Source organism: Cannabis sativa, chromosome 6 (genome assembly GCF_029168945.1).
Source record: "Cannabis sativa cultivar Pink pepper isolate KNU-18-1 chromosome 6, ASM2916894v1, whole genome shotgun sequence".
Taxonomy (NCBI): domain Eukaryota; kingdom Viridiplantae; phylum Streptophyta; class Magnoliopsida; order Rosales; family Cannabaceae; genus Cannabis; species Cannabis sativa.
Genome location: NC_083606.1, coordinates 307,282 through 325,754, shown reverse-complemented (window position 1 = coordinate 325,754; position 18,473 = coordinate 307,282). Strand labels below are relative to the sequence as shown.

Below are 18,473 nucleotides of genomic sequence, written 5' to 3'. Positions count from 1 at the left end.
CTAAGATGTGAATATAAAGATTGGTTTTTGGTTAAAATTTGTTGAAATGGCCCCCTAATTGAAAATATTCTTCTTTTCAAGGGAAATTTTAACAAGTTTTTTCCTTACTCTTACATACGTTAGTATTCTATTAAAATCTCACCCTACACATCTCCAAAAATCGTGAAATTTCAGGGGGACCAACCCAAGACCGTTGTGCATCTCTTTTCTCTTGGACATGTTGAGAGAAAAATTAGCTTTCTTGCACTAACGATCATTTTAATCGGAATAGTTAAAATCTCACATTTCTGATAGTGGTACCCCTTAGTGAAATGTGGCCCGGACCAATCTCGGAATATTTTTTGCCTGTAGTCACATAGAATTTGTACTACTAAGACGTGAATATGAAGATTTGTTTTGGGTTAAAATTTGTTGAAATGGCCCCCTAATTGAAAATATTCTTCTTTTCAGGGGAAATTTTAACAAGTTTTTTCCTTACTCTTACACGCGTTAGTTTTCTGTTAAAATCTCACCCTACACATCTCCAAAAATCGTGAAATTTCACGGGGACCAACCCAAGACCGTTGTGCATCACTTTTCTCTTGGACATGTTAAGGGAAAAATTAGTTTTCTTGCACCAACGATCATTTTAATCGAAATAGTGAAAATCTCGCATTTCTGATAGTGGTACCCCTTTGTGAAATGTGGCCCGGACCAATCTCGAAATATTTTTTTCCTCTAGTCACATAGAATTTGTACTACTAAGACGTGAATATGAAGATTGGTTTTGGGTTAAAATTTGGTGAAATGGCCCCCTAATTCAAAATATTCTTCTTTTCAGGGGAAATTTTAACAAGTTTTTTCTTTACTCTTAGATACGTTAGTTTTCTCTTAAAATCTCACCCTACACATCTTCAAAAATCGTGAAATTTCACGAGGACCAATACAAGACCGTTGTGCATTACTTTTCTCTTGAACACGTTGGGAAAAAAATTAGTTTTCTAAAACTAACGATCATTTTAATCGAAATAGTGAAAATCTCACATTTCTGATAGTTGTACCCCTTTGTGAAATGAGGCCCGGACCAATCTTGGAATATTTTTTGCCACTATTCACAACGAATTCGTGCTACTAAGACGTGAATATGAAGATTGGGTTTGGGTTAAAATTTGTTGAAATGGCCCCCTAATTGAAAATATTCTTCTTTTCAGGGGAAATTTGAACAAGTTTTTTCCTTACTCTTACACACGTTAGTTTTCTTTTAAAATCTCACCCTACACATCTCCAAAAATCGTGAAATTTCACGGGGACCAACCCAAGACCGTTGTGCATCACTTTTCTCTTCGACATGTTGAGAGAAAAATTAGCTTTCTTGCACTAACGATCATTTTAATCGAAATAGTGAAAATCTCACATTTCTGATAGTGGTACCCCTTAGTGAAATGTGGCCCGGACCAATCTCGGAATATTTTTTGCCTGTAGTCACATAGAATTTGTACTACTAAGACGTGAATATGAAGATTTGTTTTGGGTTAAAATTTGTTGAAATGGCCCCCTAATTGAAAATATTCTTCTTTTCAGGGGAAATTTTAACAAGTTTTTTCCTTACTCTTACACACGTTAGTTTTCTGTTAAAATCTCACCCTACACATCTCCAAAAATCGTGAAATTTCACGGGGACCAACCCAAGACCGTTGTGCATCACTTTTCTCTTGGACATGTTGAGAGAAAAATTAGTTTTCTTGCACCAACAATCATTTTAATCGAAATAGTGAAAATCTGACATTTCTGATAGTGGTACCCCTTTGTGAGATGTTGCCCGCACCAATCTCCAAATATTTTTTGCCTCTAGTCACATAGAATTTGTACTACTAAGACGTGAATATGTAGATTGGGTCAGGGGAAATTTTAACAAGTTTTTTTCTTACTCTTACACACGTTAGTTTTCTTTTAAAATCTCACCCTACACGTCTCCAAAAATCGTGAAATTTCACGGGGACCAACCCAAGACCGTTGTGCATCACTTTTCTCTTGGACATGTTAAGAGAAAAATTAGTTTTCTTGCACTAACGATCATTTTAATCGAAATAGTGAAAATCTCACATTTCTGATAGTGGTACCCCTTTGTGAAATGTGGCCCGTACCAATCTCGAAATATCTTTTGCCTCTAGTCACATAGAATTTGTACTACTAAGACGTGAATATGAAGATTGGTTTTGGGTTAAAATTTGTTGAAATGGCCCCCTAATTGAAAATATTCTTCTTTTCAGGGGAAATTTTAACAAGTTTTTTCATTACTCTTAGATACGTTAGTTTTCTATTAAAATCTCACGCTACACATCTTCAAAAATCGTGAAATTTCACGGGGACCAACCCAAGACCGTTGTGCATCACTTTTCTCTTGAACACGTTGAGAGAAAAATTAGTTTTCTTGCACTAACAATCATTTTAATCGAAATAGTGAAAATCTCACATTTTTGATAGTGGTACCCCTTTGTGAAATGTGGCCCAGACAAATCTCGGAATATTTTTTTCCACTAGGCACAACGAATTCGTACTACTAAGACGTAAATATGAAGATTGGTTTTGGGTTAAAATTTGTTGAAATGGCCCCCTAATTGAAAATATTCTTCTTTTCAGGAGAAATTTTAACAAGTTTTTTCCTTACTCTTACACACGTTAGTTTCCTGTTAAAATCTCACCCTACACATCTCCAAAAATCGTGAAATTTCACGGGGACAAAGCCAAGACCGTTGTGCATCACTTTTCTCTTCAACACGTTGAGAGAAAAATTATTTTTCTTGAACAAACGATCATTTTAATCGAAATAGTGAAAATCTCACATTTCTGATAGTGGTACCCCTTTGTGAAATGTGGCCCAGACCAATCTCGAAATATTTTTTTCCACTAGTCACAACGAATTCGTACTACTAAGACGTAAATATGAAGATTGGTTTTGGGTTAAAATTTGTTGAAATGGCCCCCTAATTGAAAATATTCTTCTTTTCAGGAGAAATTTTAACAAGTTTTTTCCTTACTCTTACACACATTAGTTTTCTGTTACAATCTCACCCTACACATCTCCAAAAATCTTGAAATTTCACGGGGACCAATCCAAGACCGTTGTGCATCAATTTTCTCTTGGACACGTCGAGAGAAAAATTAGTTTTCTTGCACTAACGATCATTTTAATCGAAATAGTGAAAATCTCACATTTCTGATAGTGGTACCCCTTTGTGAAATGTGGCCCGGACAATTCTCGGAATATTTTTTGCCACTAGTCACAACGAATTTGTACTACTAAGACGTGAATATGAAGATTGGTTTTGGGTTAAAATTTGTTGAAATGGCCCCCTAATTGAAAATATTCTTCTTTTCATGGGAAATTTTAACAAGTTTTTTCCTTACTCTTACACACGTTAGTTTTCTGTTAAAATCTCTCCCTACTCATCTTCAAAAATCATGAAATTTCACGGGGACCAAGCCAACACCATTGTGCATCACTTTTCTCTTGAACATGTTGAGAGAAAAATTAGTTTTCTTGCACTAACGATCATTTTAATCGAAATAGTGAAAATCTCACATTTCTGATAGTGGTACCCCTTTGTGAAATGTGACCCGGACCAATCTCGGAATATTTTTTTCCACTAGACACAACAAATTTGTACTACTAAGACGTGAATATGAAGATTAGTTTCTGGTTAAAATTTGTTGAAATGGCCCCCTAATTTAAATTATTCTTCTTTTCACGGAAAATTTTAACTAATTTTTTTCTTACTCTTACACACGTTAGTTTTCTGTTAAAATCTCACCCCTTGAAATCTTTTTTGAACATTACTCTATTCATCAAAGTTGAGTTGTGCTAATGTAACTAACATTTTACTTTTCCAAATCAAATCATTACGATGTTTTCAAATAGACCAGCAAAGCATAATAACTCGAGTTTCCATAACCTACGACCAAAGTTCAAAAGCCACGAAGGTCATCTCATCCACCCCTATCGAAGGAACACCAAAATGCCTCCAATAGTCTTGAACGTAATGGCATCTGACCAACAAATTCAAGGAAATTTCTATATAATTCAATATAATAATTTTTATAAAATATTGCTAACCGATTATAGAATTAGTTTTAGGTAGTACTATATAATATGTACCATTGGTGCTTAATAAGAATACTCGTAATAATAATGCCTCATAATTAATGTTGTTTTCTCATTTTTGATTTCTTTTTCTCTATTTTCTTATGAGTATTAATTACAAATGGTGCCCATTTTGTTTATGGTACATAAATGAAATTAAGGTTCCAAGTTAATGGCCATTGATGAGATTGTTGCAGCATAATGAAGAAAAAATAGAAGACATTTTTAACTAAAATTGCATTATTATGAAAATGACAAGATTTGCATTCTCCTGTAAAAATATACATAACTCAGCTTCTTCTGAGTCAAAAGTGGAAATTTTAACATCCAATCAAAGCAAAGAAAAAACAAAGAGCTCTGCAACATACCTGAACAAGGCACAAAGCAGAAGAAAAAAACAATGGAGAAAATATATACACAATAGAAAGAAAAGATGATCCCGAATTGTGTGTCAATACCGCCCTTCGGTTTTTGTTCTTCTTTTTATATTGTCATCTATAATAACTTTCACCTCGATCAGCACAGGCCTATCGACTACGTTTTCAATTGTGAATCATCTACACAATCAAATCCCGAACAAAGAATTATAAAACGAAGAAGAAATCGAAAGTAACCAAGCTGAAGTTGTTCGAAAACTAACCGTCTGAAGTAGGATCTACATGTACAAAAAAACTTGCAGCAACAATTAGATAACAAAGGATTAGCATTAATCCTTTAAGGTAGTTAGAGGTCCCTTCCTACAACAAAACAAAAACACAATTGGATTAAGATTGGATCCACTCACTTTGAATGGTAAATCAGTTCAACAGGGTACATTTTTCGACTAAAATGGAAACAAACCTGCAGCAAGAAGGCGACAACTAAAACGGTTATAAATAATGTTGCAGTCTCGAAAAGTTGAAAGTTTAAGTCCATCGGACGCCCCATAATCCATCCAACAATTACAGAAAATGGAATCTGCATTGACAACAAAAATAAATAAACAAATAAAACTTCGGGAAAATATAATGCTTCGATCAAAGTTGTGTACATACCCCAAACATGGCTATCTGAGTTGAAGAGCCTATTGCAACTGCCAAAGATATGTCCTGAAGAGAAGATTGATTGATGTGATTAACAGTCGGTCATGATAGGAAAAAAAAAACCTTTGAAGACAAAAGTGAGTAGAAACGTTCGAACTCACAAGCTTGTCCTTCATGGCAAACATTATAGCACTAGCATGCTCGGCAGCATTGCCCACAATCGGTAGCAAAATGACACTGATAAATGCAATAGGAATTTTCAAAGCGACGGACGCCCCCTACACAAACAGTTTTACAACTCACAGATCTGTTAACGGCTCCTTCAAGAAGGGTTTGAACATTCTGTAATAGCAAAACACCGAAAACAAGTGTCCATATATGCCAATCTAATATTTTGTATAATATTCAAAGCGAGCCTTTTTCTTTTGGCGCTGCAAAGAGCGAGAAGATGGTCTTCTAATTCATTACCGAACAAGAAATTATTAAACCAGATTAAGCGAAGCAATCAGGAGCCAAAAGGCAATACCTCTATAGCATTGACTAAATATTCAGATAAGATTGAGATCCAAGCAGTCATAATGGAAAGCCAAATTATTGATTCCCATTTAGATATCTCAGGAGTCTCATCATCATCTGGGCTCTCTCCAGTCTGATTCCCTTCCTGAGTTCACAGAAAATATTCAATTTCATAATCAGAAACATAAATTTCAAAGCTTTAGATATAAAGAACCAAAAATACAGAAGCGGTATAATCGTTAACAACCTCCTCGATAGGTACATATTGATTCCTTTGACTCTTTAATTGGAAAAAAAGGTATGCAGCATATGCCAGAAGCATGATGACACTGCTAAATCTTGAAAGTGCCATCTCTGACTTCCCGAAATGAACCTCAGAATGTGTGTAGTGCAAAACAGCCGGAAAAAGAAGGCCCATGACTGCCATCAAAAGCAATCCCGAGTTCACCACAGCAGTTGCCTATTATGCACATACCAACTTAAATCAGAATGATAATAGTTTTTCGGGGGACAAAGCTGACAATCCCAAAAGAAGAAACAGATATATCAAGTATCAACCTTGTTAAACAATTGCTCCTTCCCATGAAAAGCAAGGCCACCGCAAAAGAATGCACAACCGAGCACCAGCAACATGTTTGATAGGATTGAGCCTAACAATGACTGCTGAACAACACGAGTCATTCCATTTTTCAGAGCATAGATCGATATAATTAGTTCTGTTGCATTTCCGAAAGTAGCATTTAAAAGACCCCCAACTGCAAGTCCAGATTCGATAATGTCAACAAGGTTATATACTAACTAGAATGCCCAAAAGACATAAAACTAGATAAATTTTCCTTATATACTATCCGTCCTCAAAATAATCAATTACTACTGTTCGTAGTTTCCGGTCATTTACTTTTATTTGCTTTCTTAAATGTCTGAAGTTGATGCATCAAAACGCACGGGGACATAAAAAGGTAAACTTTTGCAAAGACTACTATTTATTGAAGATCAAACAACCGAAACTGGTGCAGAAAAGTGGAGACTTAATAAATAATATTGTTACAAGAACGTTACCAGTAGCTCCGGTGTAAAATGCCAACTGCCTATGACAAGAAAAAGTGTATCAATGAAACGAACTACTTAACTTGACAGTGCAAATTCTTAAGACATAATTAAAAGAAAACGAAAGAGAGGTACTTACTCTGTAGCATACCCTAAACGCTCGGCCAAAGGTGTAATACCCAACAAGCTTAGGAAAAAAACCCAACCCTGATATTTCCACAAGAAAATTAGAAAAATATAATCATATAAAAAGAACAGGTATTTGAATTGCAGTAATGCTTAAAGGGAGAGGTTGAACTCACTCCATGGTCGGTAAACTTATTGACGAGAATCGCTAAAGGCCCAAAAAGCATTAGCAAATTCAACTTATTTGAAAAAATTACAATCTTTACGCTCCTATATACAGCATTCCCGAAGATTTTCTTAACAAAATGAGCTTGAGAACATCCAAGACGCAACATTTGTTCTGCTGCTAGAGATGAATGAGGCTTCTGAGATACATTTTCTTGACTGAAAATAGTCTCATCTTCAAAATCATTTGCTGATCCGTTTTCCAATGAACCCATCTAGAACAGCATTTAAAGTCATATTCAAATGGCTCTTCCTCATCCATATAATCATGAATTTTTACTAAGCATGTTAAGTTTCGAAAAAATCTATAGTACACCCCGTAAAAGCCCGTTTTGATAACTCCCTAAAAACAATTTCTTAACGTGTATAAGAAAAAAAAAAGGGACTAAAATTTCACAAAATCATTGATGGAACTAAATGAAAAAAATTCAAAAACTAAAAGAAATTGTCAAACCCAAAAAGGGCTGCAAGACTTTTATGTTATGTTGTAAAGTATGAAAATGAAAATGAAGTTTACTAAGCATATAAAGTTTCGAAAAAATCTATAGTACACTTCCTAAAAATAGTTGAAAAAATGGACTAAAAAGTTTTCCTGGATACCCAAAAATATAAGAGGTGTACCGAAAATACTATAGAATTACCATAAAGTTTCCCAATCATTGATAAAACTAAATGAAAAAATTCATAAACTAAAAGACAATGTCAACCAAAAAAGGGTTGCAAGACTATGTTATGTTCTAAAGTATTAAAATGAAAATGAAGAAGCAACTTACTTCCTCATCCATATAATCATGAATTTTTACTTATAGCAAATAAAAGTTTTAAAAAAAAAATCTATAGTACACCCTGCCATTTCGGTACACTCCCTACAAATAGTTGCTTAACAAAGTTTTCCTGGATGCCAAAACAGATAGGGATATACCGAAACAACCATTTTTAGGGGATGTACTATAGAATTACACTAAAGTTTTCCCAAAATCATTGATGGAACTAAATGAAAAAATTCATAAACTAAAACACAATGTCAACCCAAAATAAGTTGCAAGACTATGTTATGTTAAGTTTTGTTATGTTCTAAAATATCAAAAAGAAAATGAAGATACAACTTACTTCAAGTTGAGATCGGATTCCTACCAATGAATTACACTCCATACACTCAAAAACTATTTCTTGAAAGAAACCCAGCAAAGGGCAATACACCAGATCTCTGATAACATAAGTTCCTCAAAATTGAAAAAAGGAGAGTCTTGAGATAATCTGATACAACAAGAAAACAAACAATTAAGAAACATCAACTCAAGATTCATATACCAAAGTCACAATCTTTCCATAGAGGAAAAAAAAAAGTCTTCTCATCCAATAAAATGAGTACAAAAAAGATTAAATTCTTAAATTTGAAAGATTCAACAGTAATAGGGTCTTAAATCCCAACACCCCAGATCCAAATTCAAAGCTTTTTCACTCTACCTAACAAATGGGTAATCTGGGATCTACTAAAAAACCAGTCTTTCGAAGGTCTAATAAGTCAAATTTCATAACGAATATACAAATACCCAGAAATGAACAACAATAAAGAATACAAAAGCATACAAGTTTGGGATAAAATAAGATACTTACAAGTGAAAAAACATGTAATTTCGAGTAAAGTTCGACTCTTTTCACGATTTTAATGGAGTTGACTGCATAAAAAAGATTACTTGAATCTGACACTACAACACAATCTTGGTATGGAATTTTATCTAATATGAAACTTTGAAGAAGAAGAGTATATGGAGAATTGAATAGTTTGAGAGAAACCGACCCATACTCACATTTATTATTATTTATTAATTTAATTTAATTTTGATTTTGATTTTGTTTTCATATTATTTATTTCTTTATTTATTTATGGACCACTTTTGACATTTGTAATTAATTCATATTTATTTTTATTTAAGAAAATGTTTGTTTATATGATAAATGCAAGAATGACTTTTTGGGAAGAAAAGAACAACATTTAGCATAATTTTTAGGGTTTTATTTATGATAGGTATTTTATTGAAAAAATTGGCACAAAATACTAACAAGAAAATGATTGTTTAGAACATTAATTAAAAGTTTTTTTCCTTGTTTGATTTAATAGCAATAATACTAAATAGTATTACTATGTAATAATGTAAATGTGATTAATTGGTATTGAAGTAAAGGCCAGCCAAATGTGTTAGTTGGATTATTATATTTAGGGTAAATACCATTTTAGACACTGTGTTTTGCAAAAGTTACAGATTAGACCCTGTATTTTGTTAAATGATAAAATGGACCCTGTATTTTCTAAAATAGTAAAAATAGGACCCTGAGCTTAATTTTTGATAACTTTTTTTTTAATACAACCAACTTGAAGGCAATGCTTAATACGAACAGATACAAAAAATGGAAACAGTTTTGTCATATAGCACTTTTAAATCGGATTATAATTAAACTTTATTTTGACAAAAAATCAATTCAGGGTCCTATTTGTACTATTTTAGAAAATGCAGGGTCCATTTTGTCATTTAACAAAACACAGGGTCCAATTGGTAACTTTTGTAAAACAGAGGGTCCAAAATGGTATTTACCCTTATATTTATATTTATTTTGCTAATTTAAATTTTTTTTCTATGGAACTTTAATTAAATTGTATTTTTTGATAAATTGTTGAGATTATTAAATTTAAAGACATCTATTCAATTTCACTAATAGATATTAAATGTGGATGAAAGTTCATGGGACACAATTAAGTACATATTAAAATTTAGGTACATCATTTGTTACTTGTCAGAATTCGGGGCTTGACTTAGTATATAAATAATTGTCACGTTTGCAACATTAAATTGAACGATATCAGGCAGAAGTTCATAAATCTAACAATCTTACTATTTTGAAAAGTTCTGGTGTGAATCTCAGGAACTTCTCAAGTCTGGGGTTTGTTGGGCAATAAGTTCTGGTGTGAAGGTTGATATTTTGCATCAGCCATGACTTTTGGATGATGGGTATCCTTTTGTTACTTCAGATGCCCAATGTTTAGTGTGCCATAAGATGAACTCGTTGATGTGTACAGACAAGAGAGAATGGGATTTAGATATTATTAAAGATCTTTTTAACGAGCGCAATCAACAACATATTTTGGCAGTTCTATTGAGTCTTAGTATAGTTGATGATCGTTTTTTTTTCTAGTCTAAAGAGCATCATGGTTTCTACTCGATGAGTAGTGCATACAAGTTGATGCAAGCTTAGAAAGAAAATTGGATTACAGCTGATTCTTTTGAGTTCTAGCGCAAGCTCTAGAATTTGAAGGTACTACCGAAAGCTCTCAATTTGGCATGGCGAGCTGAAATCATGTGTCTGATTTATCAAAAAGGTGAGGAAATTATTTTTCATGCGCTTATTTTCTATTTATGCGTTGCTCAATGCTACCAGAGGCTTTTGGTTGAGGTTAGGCCGATTGTTGTTGCTAATTTTTGCAGCTGGTTTGATCAAATTTTACAAAAGTGCAGTAAGGACAAGTGTGGGAAGACTGTTATGTTGTGCTAGGGGTTAGAAAGGCTCGAAACTAGTTGGTTTGTAACGGGTCTATGGATCCATTCAACTGCCAATTTCCTATGCCCGCAAACATATGGTATCATCAAAATTCTGTTGTTGGAAGTAATAGAATTATATACTTCCAATAAGGATTTTGGGCATTTGAAGGTATTGTTGCGTTGAATATTTATTCGCAGCAATTTCGTTTGATTAGTTTGCTTAGAGGGTTTACTCCCAATACCGAAACTCGAATGGGAGTTATTCGAGGGAGATTGCAGTTGGCATACTGTCATGATTGGGAAGATGAAACTAAGAAATCATATGCTTTAGTTGTATGGGAATTGGTTGATGAGAATAGAGATGACAAAGTGATAACTTGGAAATATGTGCATTTTCATAAGAAAATAGTTTTGAAGTTTGAATGTAGTATACTCACTATGCATCTTGATGATGGAGATGCGTTCTTCTTCTCAAATTATGATGAGGAGAATACTATTGAGATTTTCCAATGTGGAATTCTTGGCAAGAATCATATTCATGTTGAAACTCTTGGTCATATGAATGTTTTCAAGCTTGGCAAGATGATATAAGTGTTAAGAGCCCTTCCTCTTATACATCCTTGGTGGCCTACAAAAATTTCAGCTATTTAATTTATTAATTTTGTTGAATAATAATCACTTTTTTTTTCTTTTCTCATTTTATTTTATGCTTATAATTATGTATTTTGTAGTTGATTTTATTTGCACATAATCCATCTCATTCATTTCAAATCTTTCAAATCAAAAGTTAAATACAAGATCCTATAATTCCTATCTGAAATCAGAATATGAGTTTTCCTTAAAAAGAAAAACTTGATTTTGTTCAATAGTAAACAAACAAGCAAACAAACTCATTAGTTGACATAACAAACTTAACAGAAACTGCATTAAACAGCCCGAAACCGAGCTAAAAATTAACACCCGAAACCTTCGAAACAGCTACAACAAAGCATACATTCTACTACTCACTAATGTCATTGTCTAATGTCACTACACGCTCTCTCTCTCGCCTATTGAGGAGTCGAAGACTTGTATTCGAGCATTTCGTTCTTGTATCTCTCCTTGTCTTTTACCCCTTTCTCTTGATAAACCTGTTTAGGTATAAAATAAGTGAGAAAAGATTTTAATTGAAGAGAGTCGTGAGTTGAGCTAAGCTAACATACTTGTTTTTCAGCTTCGGTTAGGTTATTCCACAAAGCCCCGATCTTCTTGCTAATCGCCTTTTCTTGCCCGAAGTAGGTAGGTTTAAGCCTTGTGTAATGCTCAGCAAAGAAGAAGTTGTAACCGCTCCTGTTTGATTTGGGCCGAGATGGATCTTTTAACGACAACTTGGATTTCTTTCTGTTTCGGTGATGATTATGGTGATGATGAGTGTCTGAAGAATAAGAACTTTGAGATGTGCGGTTAGGGACGTGATATAAGACACCGTTAAGCTGTTCAGAACCTAATTTAATGGTAACAAGATATCCGTTGTCAAATTTTCCATCAATGACTCCGGTAACTGAGCAACCGAGCTGCAATTCCATATTCTCTGCAAATAAATCAAAATAAGACAACGGGCGATCTAAAAGTTTCAAGCTTTTTAAACAAACTAATCGAAACACTTACCTTGACCGACTTGTAACTGGTTTCTATTAGCATCATCTTCATCAGGGGTTCTGAATTCATTGACAAGATTCCTACTTGCAGGGTCTACAACATCAAACAACAGAAAAGAAAAAGCACACACATTATTTATACCATCTTTACCGAAGAGATTGTGAAACGAAGAAGAACCCAAGAAACATGTTTCGAATGATTACCATTCGTTGTGATTGAAGGGGCTTTTTTATGGAAATAATACACCTGCTCAAAGTGATAAAGCAAGGAAATATAGTACTTCCTTAACACATATGAAGCGCTTGTAATTGTTGCCGGGAAATTAAAAGCTACAACAACTTCCTTCCATTTTCGATCTGTAATAACCTATATAACAATAGAAGAATCAAAAGTGAGTAACCAATTGGAATTAAAACAAATTCTAATCGAAGAAACAAACCTTTTCAAGACCACCTCGGCTTGTTACTTCAACAAAAAGGAGATGTAAATCAAGAGCCTTTCCTCCAACAGTGGGAATCCTATTATGAGGAAAAACAGCCAAAGAATGTAAATTTATGTTTCAATCCATGTTTTCGTAAAATTTGACTATAATGGTAACAGAAAAAGGTTCATTCTCCAACTCAAAAATTACAACCCAGAAACATTTTCTTATGCTCTATGAACATGATAAACAACAATTAATGGAAATGATTTGAAAAGTGACACTAAAATTCATCTGAATGAAAATCAAGCTTATGTAGTTATTTTTCAAGACTGAAACTTTCCCATTCAATCTGATATCAGAAGACGAAAAAAACTAATAAGATTTGAAGAAAAGGTCTATGCTCATTGCTCAATCAATTATGAGAATGAACAAAGGGTTTTTGTAATAAAATTGACTATAATGGTAACCGAAAAACTTCATTCCCGCAACTCGAAAAATTACACCCGAATTCCCCAATTTTCTTATTCTCTATGAGTCTATGGACATGTTAACCAAATAATCAGAAAGAAGACATGCATGTATGAAAAGTAACACTGAAAATCATCTAAATGAAAATCTACCTCATGTAGTTATTTTTCAAGGCTGAAAATTTTCCCATTCAATCAATTATGAGAATGGGACAAAGTGTTTTTGTAAACAGAAAAGTTCATTCCTGCAACTCAAAAATTACACCCAAAAACATTTTCTTATGCTCTATAAGTCTATGGACATGTTAAACAATAATTAATAAAAATGATTTGGAGAAGAATCCAAAAGAACACATGCATGTATGAAAAGTGACACTAAAGATCATCTGAGTGAAAATCTAGCTCATGTAATTATTTTTCAACCCTAATAAGATTTGAAAAAAAAAAGGTCTAAACTCAATCAATTATGAGAATGAACAAAGTGGGAAAAGCTTAAATTCAAATGTTTTTGTAAAAGAAAATTGACAAAGTTCATTCCTGCAACTCAAAAATTACACCCCAAAACCATTTTTTGTCACTAGTTAACAAATTCCCCTATTTTCTTATTCTCTTTAAACATGTTAAACAACAATTAATGGAAATAATTTGGAAAAGGAATTAATAAGAAGAGATTAGTAAATAAAATGACATGCATGTTTGAAAAATGAAAATCTAACTAAAATACTTATTTTCAACCCTCATTAAAAGGCCTATCTAAGCTCAATCAATTATGAGAATGAACAAAGTGTAAAAACCTTAAACTTGAAAGAAGAACAAAAAGAGAGAGAGAGAAAGACTTAAGTTAATAAGATTTGAAGAAAAAGTCTAAGCTTAAATTCTGTAATTAGAGAACAAATTCCCCTATTTTCTTATGCACTATAAAGTATAAACATGTTAAAAATGAATCAAAAAGAAGAGATTAGTAAATAAAATGACATGCATGTATCAAAAATGAAAATCCAACTTAAACACTTAATTTCAACCCTAAAATAAGATTTGAAGAATAAACAAAGTGTAAAAACCTTAAATTCAAATGAATAAAAAGAGAGAGAGACTTACGTGAACTTGGTACCAAATGAAGTGTGAAAAAGGGTAAGCTTGTCCAAGAAAAGATCAGGGTTTTGAATGATTTGGTCAAAGGTGGCAGTTGGAGTCGGATAAGAGGATGACCCATTAGAAGCTTCAGCTCGAATTTGTTGATGAAGAGCTGAAATGGAAGATGGGTTGTTGTTGTTGGTATTAATGTTTTCTGGAAGCTGTGAGCTTGAGCGGCTATGGTGATTATTACCAGCCATTTTGAGCTGAGTTAAGAGTTGTTCAAAACTCGGGTGACTCAGTAACTCGGTTGGTGGGGTTGATGGGGTTTAAGAAAACGATGGTAAATGCTAATTACATCGAAATTGGTAGCACAGAACACAGAACAAAGAACCCTTTTTTGTTCTAATCGATTTGGTTTGAAACTGTTGTTAAAGTTTTAATCTTTAATCTTAAAAATCTAATCTTTATTACCTTAACCACACCAAAGTAACAGCTTCTTGTTCAATACAATAATTAATAATAATAAGTTATTATTTTCTATGATTTATTTTACTTTTATAAGGGTTTAGAGAAAGATACGATTTTGATGAGATTTGAGAATACTGAATTTAGTTTTTTATTTTTTGAGATTTTAATAAATGAAAAATCAACCCAATAAAATAAAAAATAAAGAAAGAAATCTTCATTCAAAAAAAAATCTTTCAAAAATATAGATCCTAATTGTTAGATTTTCTTTTGTTTCAATAATAATGCAAAAGTGATATTTTTGTAAATTATATCTAGTTAATGTTATTTTTGAAAGAGAGCCAACCCCCTAATTCGTAGGCTATTTTCTATTAAGGCTATAATCAACCAACAAAGTTCAACCCCTATTGCAAGAATAAAGCTACATTGGAGTTGCTTTTAAGTGTGATATAAATTTCTATTGTGAAAGAGTAAAACTTAGTTGTTTTGCTAATAAATTTGCAAGGATTATTAATAGTTATAATGGAGAATGTAAATTAAGATGAACGTTAAAGATTTATAAGTATTAGAAGAGAGAAATTGAATTGGAAGTAAAATATAGTGAATTGGAAGTAGATTCTAATAATGCAGGTACTAAAAGTAAGTTCAATTTAAAAACAGGAACATAGAGAACATTGGAAAGTATCAGTTGGGAGTTAAGTCCAACTGTGCCAACTTTTTTGATTTTAACAGAGGTACCATTTGGTAAATTGATAGTTTTTACATTATGGTTATGATTAATTGTTTGAAAATATTGTAAATGAGCACAAATGTGGTGAATTGCACCAATTATCCAAGAATTAAAGGAAAAAAAAGTCAAAATTACCCGTAAAATTATTGGCAGTAAGTGTGTCAACAGAGGTGGATGCATCTGTTGTAGGTTGGAGCTGTTGTGTCAACATAGAAATGATCTGTTGGCATTGAGAATTAGTGAAATGGGATTGGGAGATATAAGTGTTGTGAGTGGAAATTTGCATGCTTTGAGGATTGCGACTGAATGAATTATTGTATGGTTTTCTTGTGTTTGTTGCATCTGCTAGTTTTCTATTTCCATAACTTGGGGGAAAGCTATGTAAGAAATAACATTTATCTTTGTAGTGGCTTGAATTCTGGCAATGGGAGATTTTTTTATTTCTTGAAGCTTGATTTGCAGCAGGTGCACGGTCAGAGGCTTGTGCTGTTGGTGTAGAAGTTGCACCAACAGCAAGGGTGGGAATGGTGAGATGGCCAATGGTTCTTTGGCGTTCTTGGTGAACAGTCATGGAAAATAATTTGTTAAGAGGGGGACAAGGGTCAAGAAGGAGTATTTGGTCACGGACAGCATGGTATCTTTCATTGAGGCCTTTAAGAAATTGAAGAACTTGATCATGGTTGAGATGATCATGATATTGTGTTGCTGCAGCACAGGTGCAGGGGAGTTTTGGTCTTAATTGGTTATTTTCATCCCAAATCGTTGTGAGCTTGGTGAAATAGGAGCTAACAGAATCTTCCCATTGATGAAGATAAGTGAGTGTTTCATTGAGTTCAAAGATTCTTGGCCCATTCCCTTGGTTAAACGATTGTGTAACACAGTCCACATATGGACAGTAGTGTCAAGATACATAATGCTACTCTTGATCTTAGGAAAGACCGAATGTAAAATTCAAGGCATAACTATTTGGTTACATCAGATTCAAGAACCGAAAAGAGAATCGTTAGGAGGGAGTTGAGGGAGTGTACCTTCAAGAAATGGTGTTTTATTGCGGGCTCCAATTAAGATCTTGAAGTCGCGTCGCCATAGTATGAAATTTCGATCTGTGAGGATCGGAGTGGCAAGAATTAAGCTTGGATGATCAACATTACTCAGATAATAGGGAGTTCAAATGTCCTCGTATGCAGGGCGATCAGTTTGAGGTTGCTAAACTGGTGGTGGAGCTAGTAACGGAGCTCGAGTGTTGTTGTCAGCGGAAGTCTGAGATGGGAGGGGATCGATCAGAGCAGGGGCATCGACCACGGGATCGTTAGTGGTAGCAGAATTCGTTGCTCGTGTCCTCACCATTGATGAAAGCTTGTAAAGCTTGAAGATTTACTGGTTTTCTTCTAATACCATATTAGAAGAGAAAAATTGAAATTTTGGTTTTGTTATTTTGTGTAAGATTCCTTGAATTGATACAGAAAGAAGCATTATATATGAACAGAAAGACTAACTAACATAACATAATTATAACAACGTTAACTAACTTAATAATAAGTATTATCTGTCCTCAAAACACATTTTAGGCGGCAAGTGCTTAAGTTATCTGAACTAGAATAAAATAACTCCACTATAAAATTAAGGTTATATACCATTTTCAATTTTGAAATCAAATCAACATATTACATGCATAGAGATTACAATTTACCTTAATACTTGTATACCCACTCAAGAATATTAGTTCAACTCCCTTGAAACCAGAGAATCAAATTATTTAACTCTTCACTCAAGATGCCTTTAGAAATACAACCTCAAATCCCTCCACCTATGAATATGAACTCCCTTCAAATTAAACATCCTCAATTTTCACTTCTACACAGAAGCTTGAACTTTTCAATCAATGAAGAACCTACAACAACAAAGAAAAAGTAGAGAAAAAAATTTTTTGTCCTAGCAAAGAAATATCTATATCAAAGAATCTAAATGAATGAAAGTTGGTTAGAATCCGTTAAAATAAAAAATATATAGAATAACTTTCCAAACAACCGACTTAATATTAGAATGGCAGCTCATAACAACTGACATAGATATTTTCAAATTAAATGTTGAATTGGCAAACTAAATGTATAAACCCAAAAAAAAAAAATCAAAATGCACCAATCTAACAACAAGTAAATAGATGATACTAACACATAATTTACCACACTGAAAAAATATGGCACTTACAATTTCTCCTTTAGCAAATTATAGTTAATGAATAAACCATAATGCATGAAAGATTACTAACAAAAATTCAACCAACAAAAATAACATACACTCAGTAGGACCATAGTATGATCATATAAGCAACTAATGAGACACATACATAATTTGCCACATACTAAGTTATGGTTCTTACATATTGGATTTAAGGAGCTCAATCCTGGGCATAGGCGGGCTAGGCATATGCCTAGGGCCCACCTAGCCCAGGGGCCCAACAAATTTTTTTTTTTTTTAATTATACAATTTTTTTTATTGATTTTGAAAAATATCACATTTTCTTTTAAATAAGGGTCTATTTTTTTTTCTATGAACTATTATATTTCAAGGTCGATCCTAAATTTAAAGAAAATCATGTAATATATTGTTCCAATTATCGAAATCTTCAATGACAAATACAATTGACTTTAATTTACAAAATAATATTTTATTTAAGAAAATCACAATGTAATCGAAATTGAGTTAATTAGTTTAATGTAATTATTAAATTAGTTTAGAGGGTGATAATCGTATAGTGAAGCACTCGGAGGGTTGCATGGTGGAGCACTTGCATGAGGCTTTCTTCTTAGGTGCTCAAATTAGGTAAGTACATTAAAGAGATTTTTGTGAGTTCTCGAAATGTATTAATATGGGAAAGAATCTTTATTCAAACATTGATTAATTGTGTATTAGTAGACGATATAAATATAAGACCAATTCATATTATCATTCGAAATTAAGATATTAATATTGGACTTGTGAGTTCACCCTTTCTCTAAAGTAGTGCTTGCAAGGCTAGTGAGTACCTATCACAAGGTTGGTCTTGGAGAAGCCTTGGCAAGAGCCTCGATGGTGCAGTC

General features: G+C 33.2%; 2 protein-coding genes across 6 annotated transcripts; both read right to left on the bottom strand.

Moving 5' to 3' along the window:
- Positions 1-4,342: 4,342 nt before the first annotated feature.
- On the bottom strand, positions 4,343-8,954 carry LOC115725728 (vacuolar cation/proton exchanger 5-like). Of its 4 annotated transcripts, none has more exons than XM_061117727.1 (13): positions 8,674-8,954; positions 8,167-8,313; positions 7,008-7,271; positions 6,845-6,912; positions 6,718-6,746; positions 6,217-6,413; positions 5,906-6,118; positions 5,669-5,803; positions 5,304-5,420; positions 5,155-5,208; positions 4,961-5,077; positions 4,761-4,857; positions 4,343-4,677 (listed from the first exon to the last, which is right to left on the bottom strand). In XM_061117727.1, exons 2-13 carry the CDS (start codon positions 8,206-8,208, stop codon positions 4,655-4,657), a joined length of 1,356 nt encoding a protein of 451 aa, XP_060973710.1. In that variant the 5' UTR covers positions 8,209-8,313; positions 8,674-8,954; the 3' UTR covers positions 4,343-4,654. The 4 variants fall into 4 exon arrangements, with proteins under 4 accessions (XP_060973710.1, XP_060973712.1, XP_060973711.1 ...); XM_061117729.1 differs by having other exon boundaries at positions 8,191-8,313; positions 8,674-8,895; XM_061117728.1 differs by lacking the exon at positions 8,674-8,954 and adding an exon at positions 8,524-8,543.
- A 2,373-nt stretch (positions 8,955-11,327) lies between these two features.
- Positions 11,328-14,698, bottom strand: LOC115694833 (high mobility group B protein 10). Of its 2 annotated transcripts, none has more exons than XM_030621927.2 (6): positions 14,220-14,698; positions 12,670-12,748; positions 12,434-12,596; positions 12,240-12,323; positions 11,795-12,162; positions 11,328-11,722 (listed from the first exon to the last, which is right to left on the bottom strand). In XM_030621927.2, the coding sequence occupies exons 1-6, from the start codon at positions 14,453-14,455 to the stop codon at positions 11,642-11,644; spliced, it is 1,011 nt and encodes a 336-aa protein (XP_030477787.1). In that variant the 5' UTR covers positions 14,456-14,698; the 3' UTR covers positions 11,328-11,641. The 2 variants fall into 2 exon arrangements, with proteins under 2 accessions (XP_030477787.1, XP_060973709.1); XM_061117726.1 differs by lacking the exon at positions 14,220-14,698 and adding an exon at positions 13,275-14,190.
- Between the last annotated feature and the right edge of the window lie 3,775 nt (positions 14,699-18,473).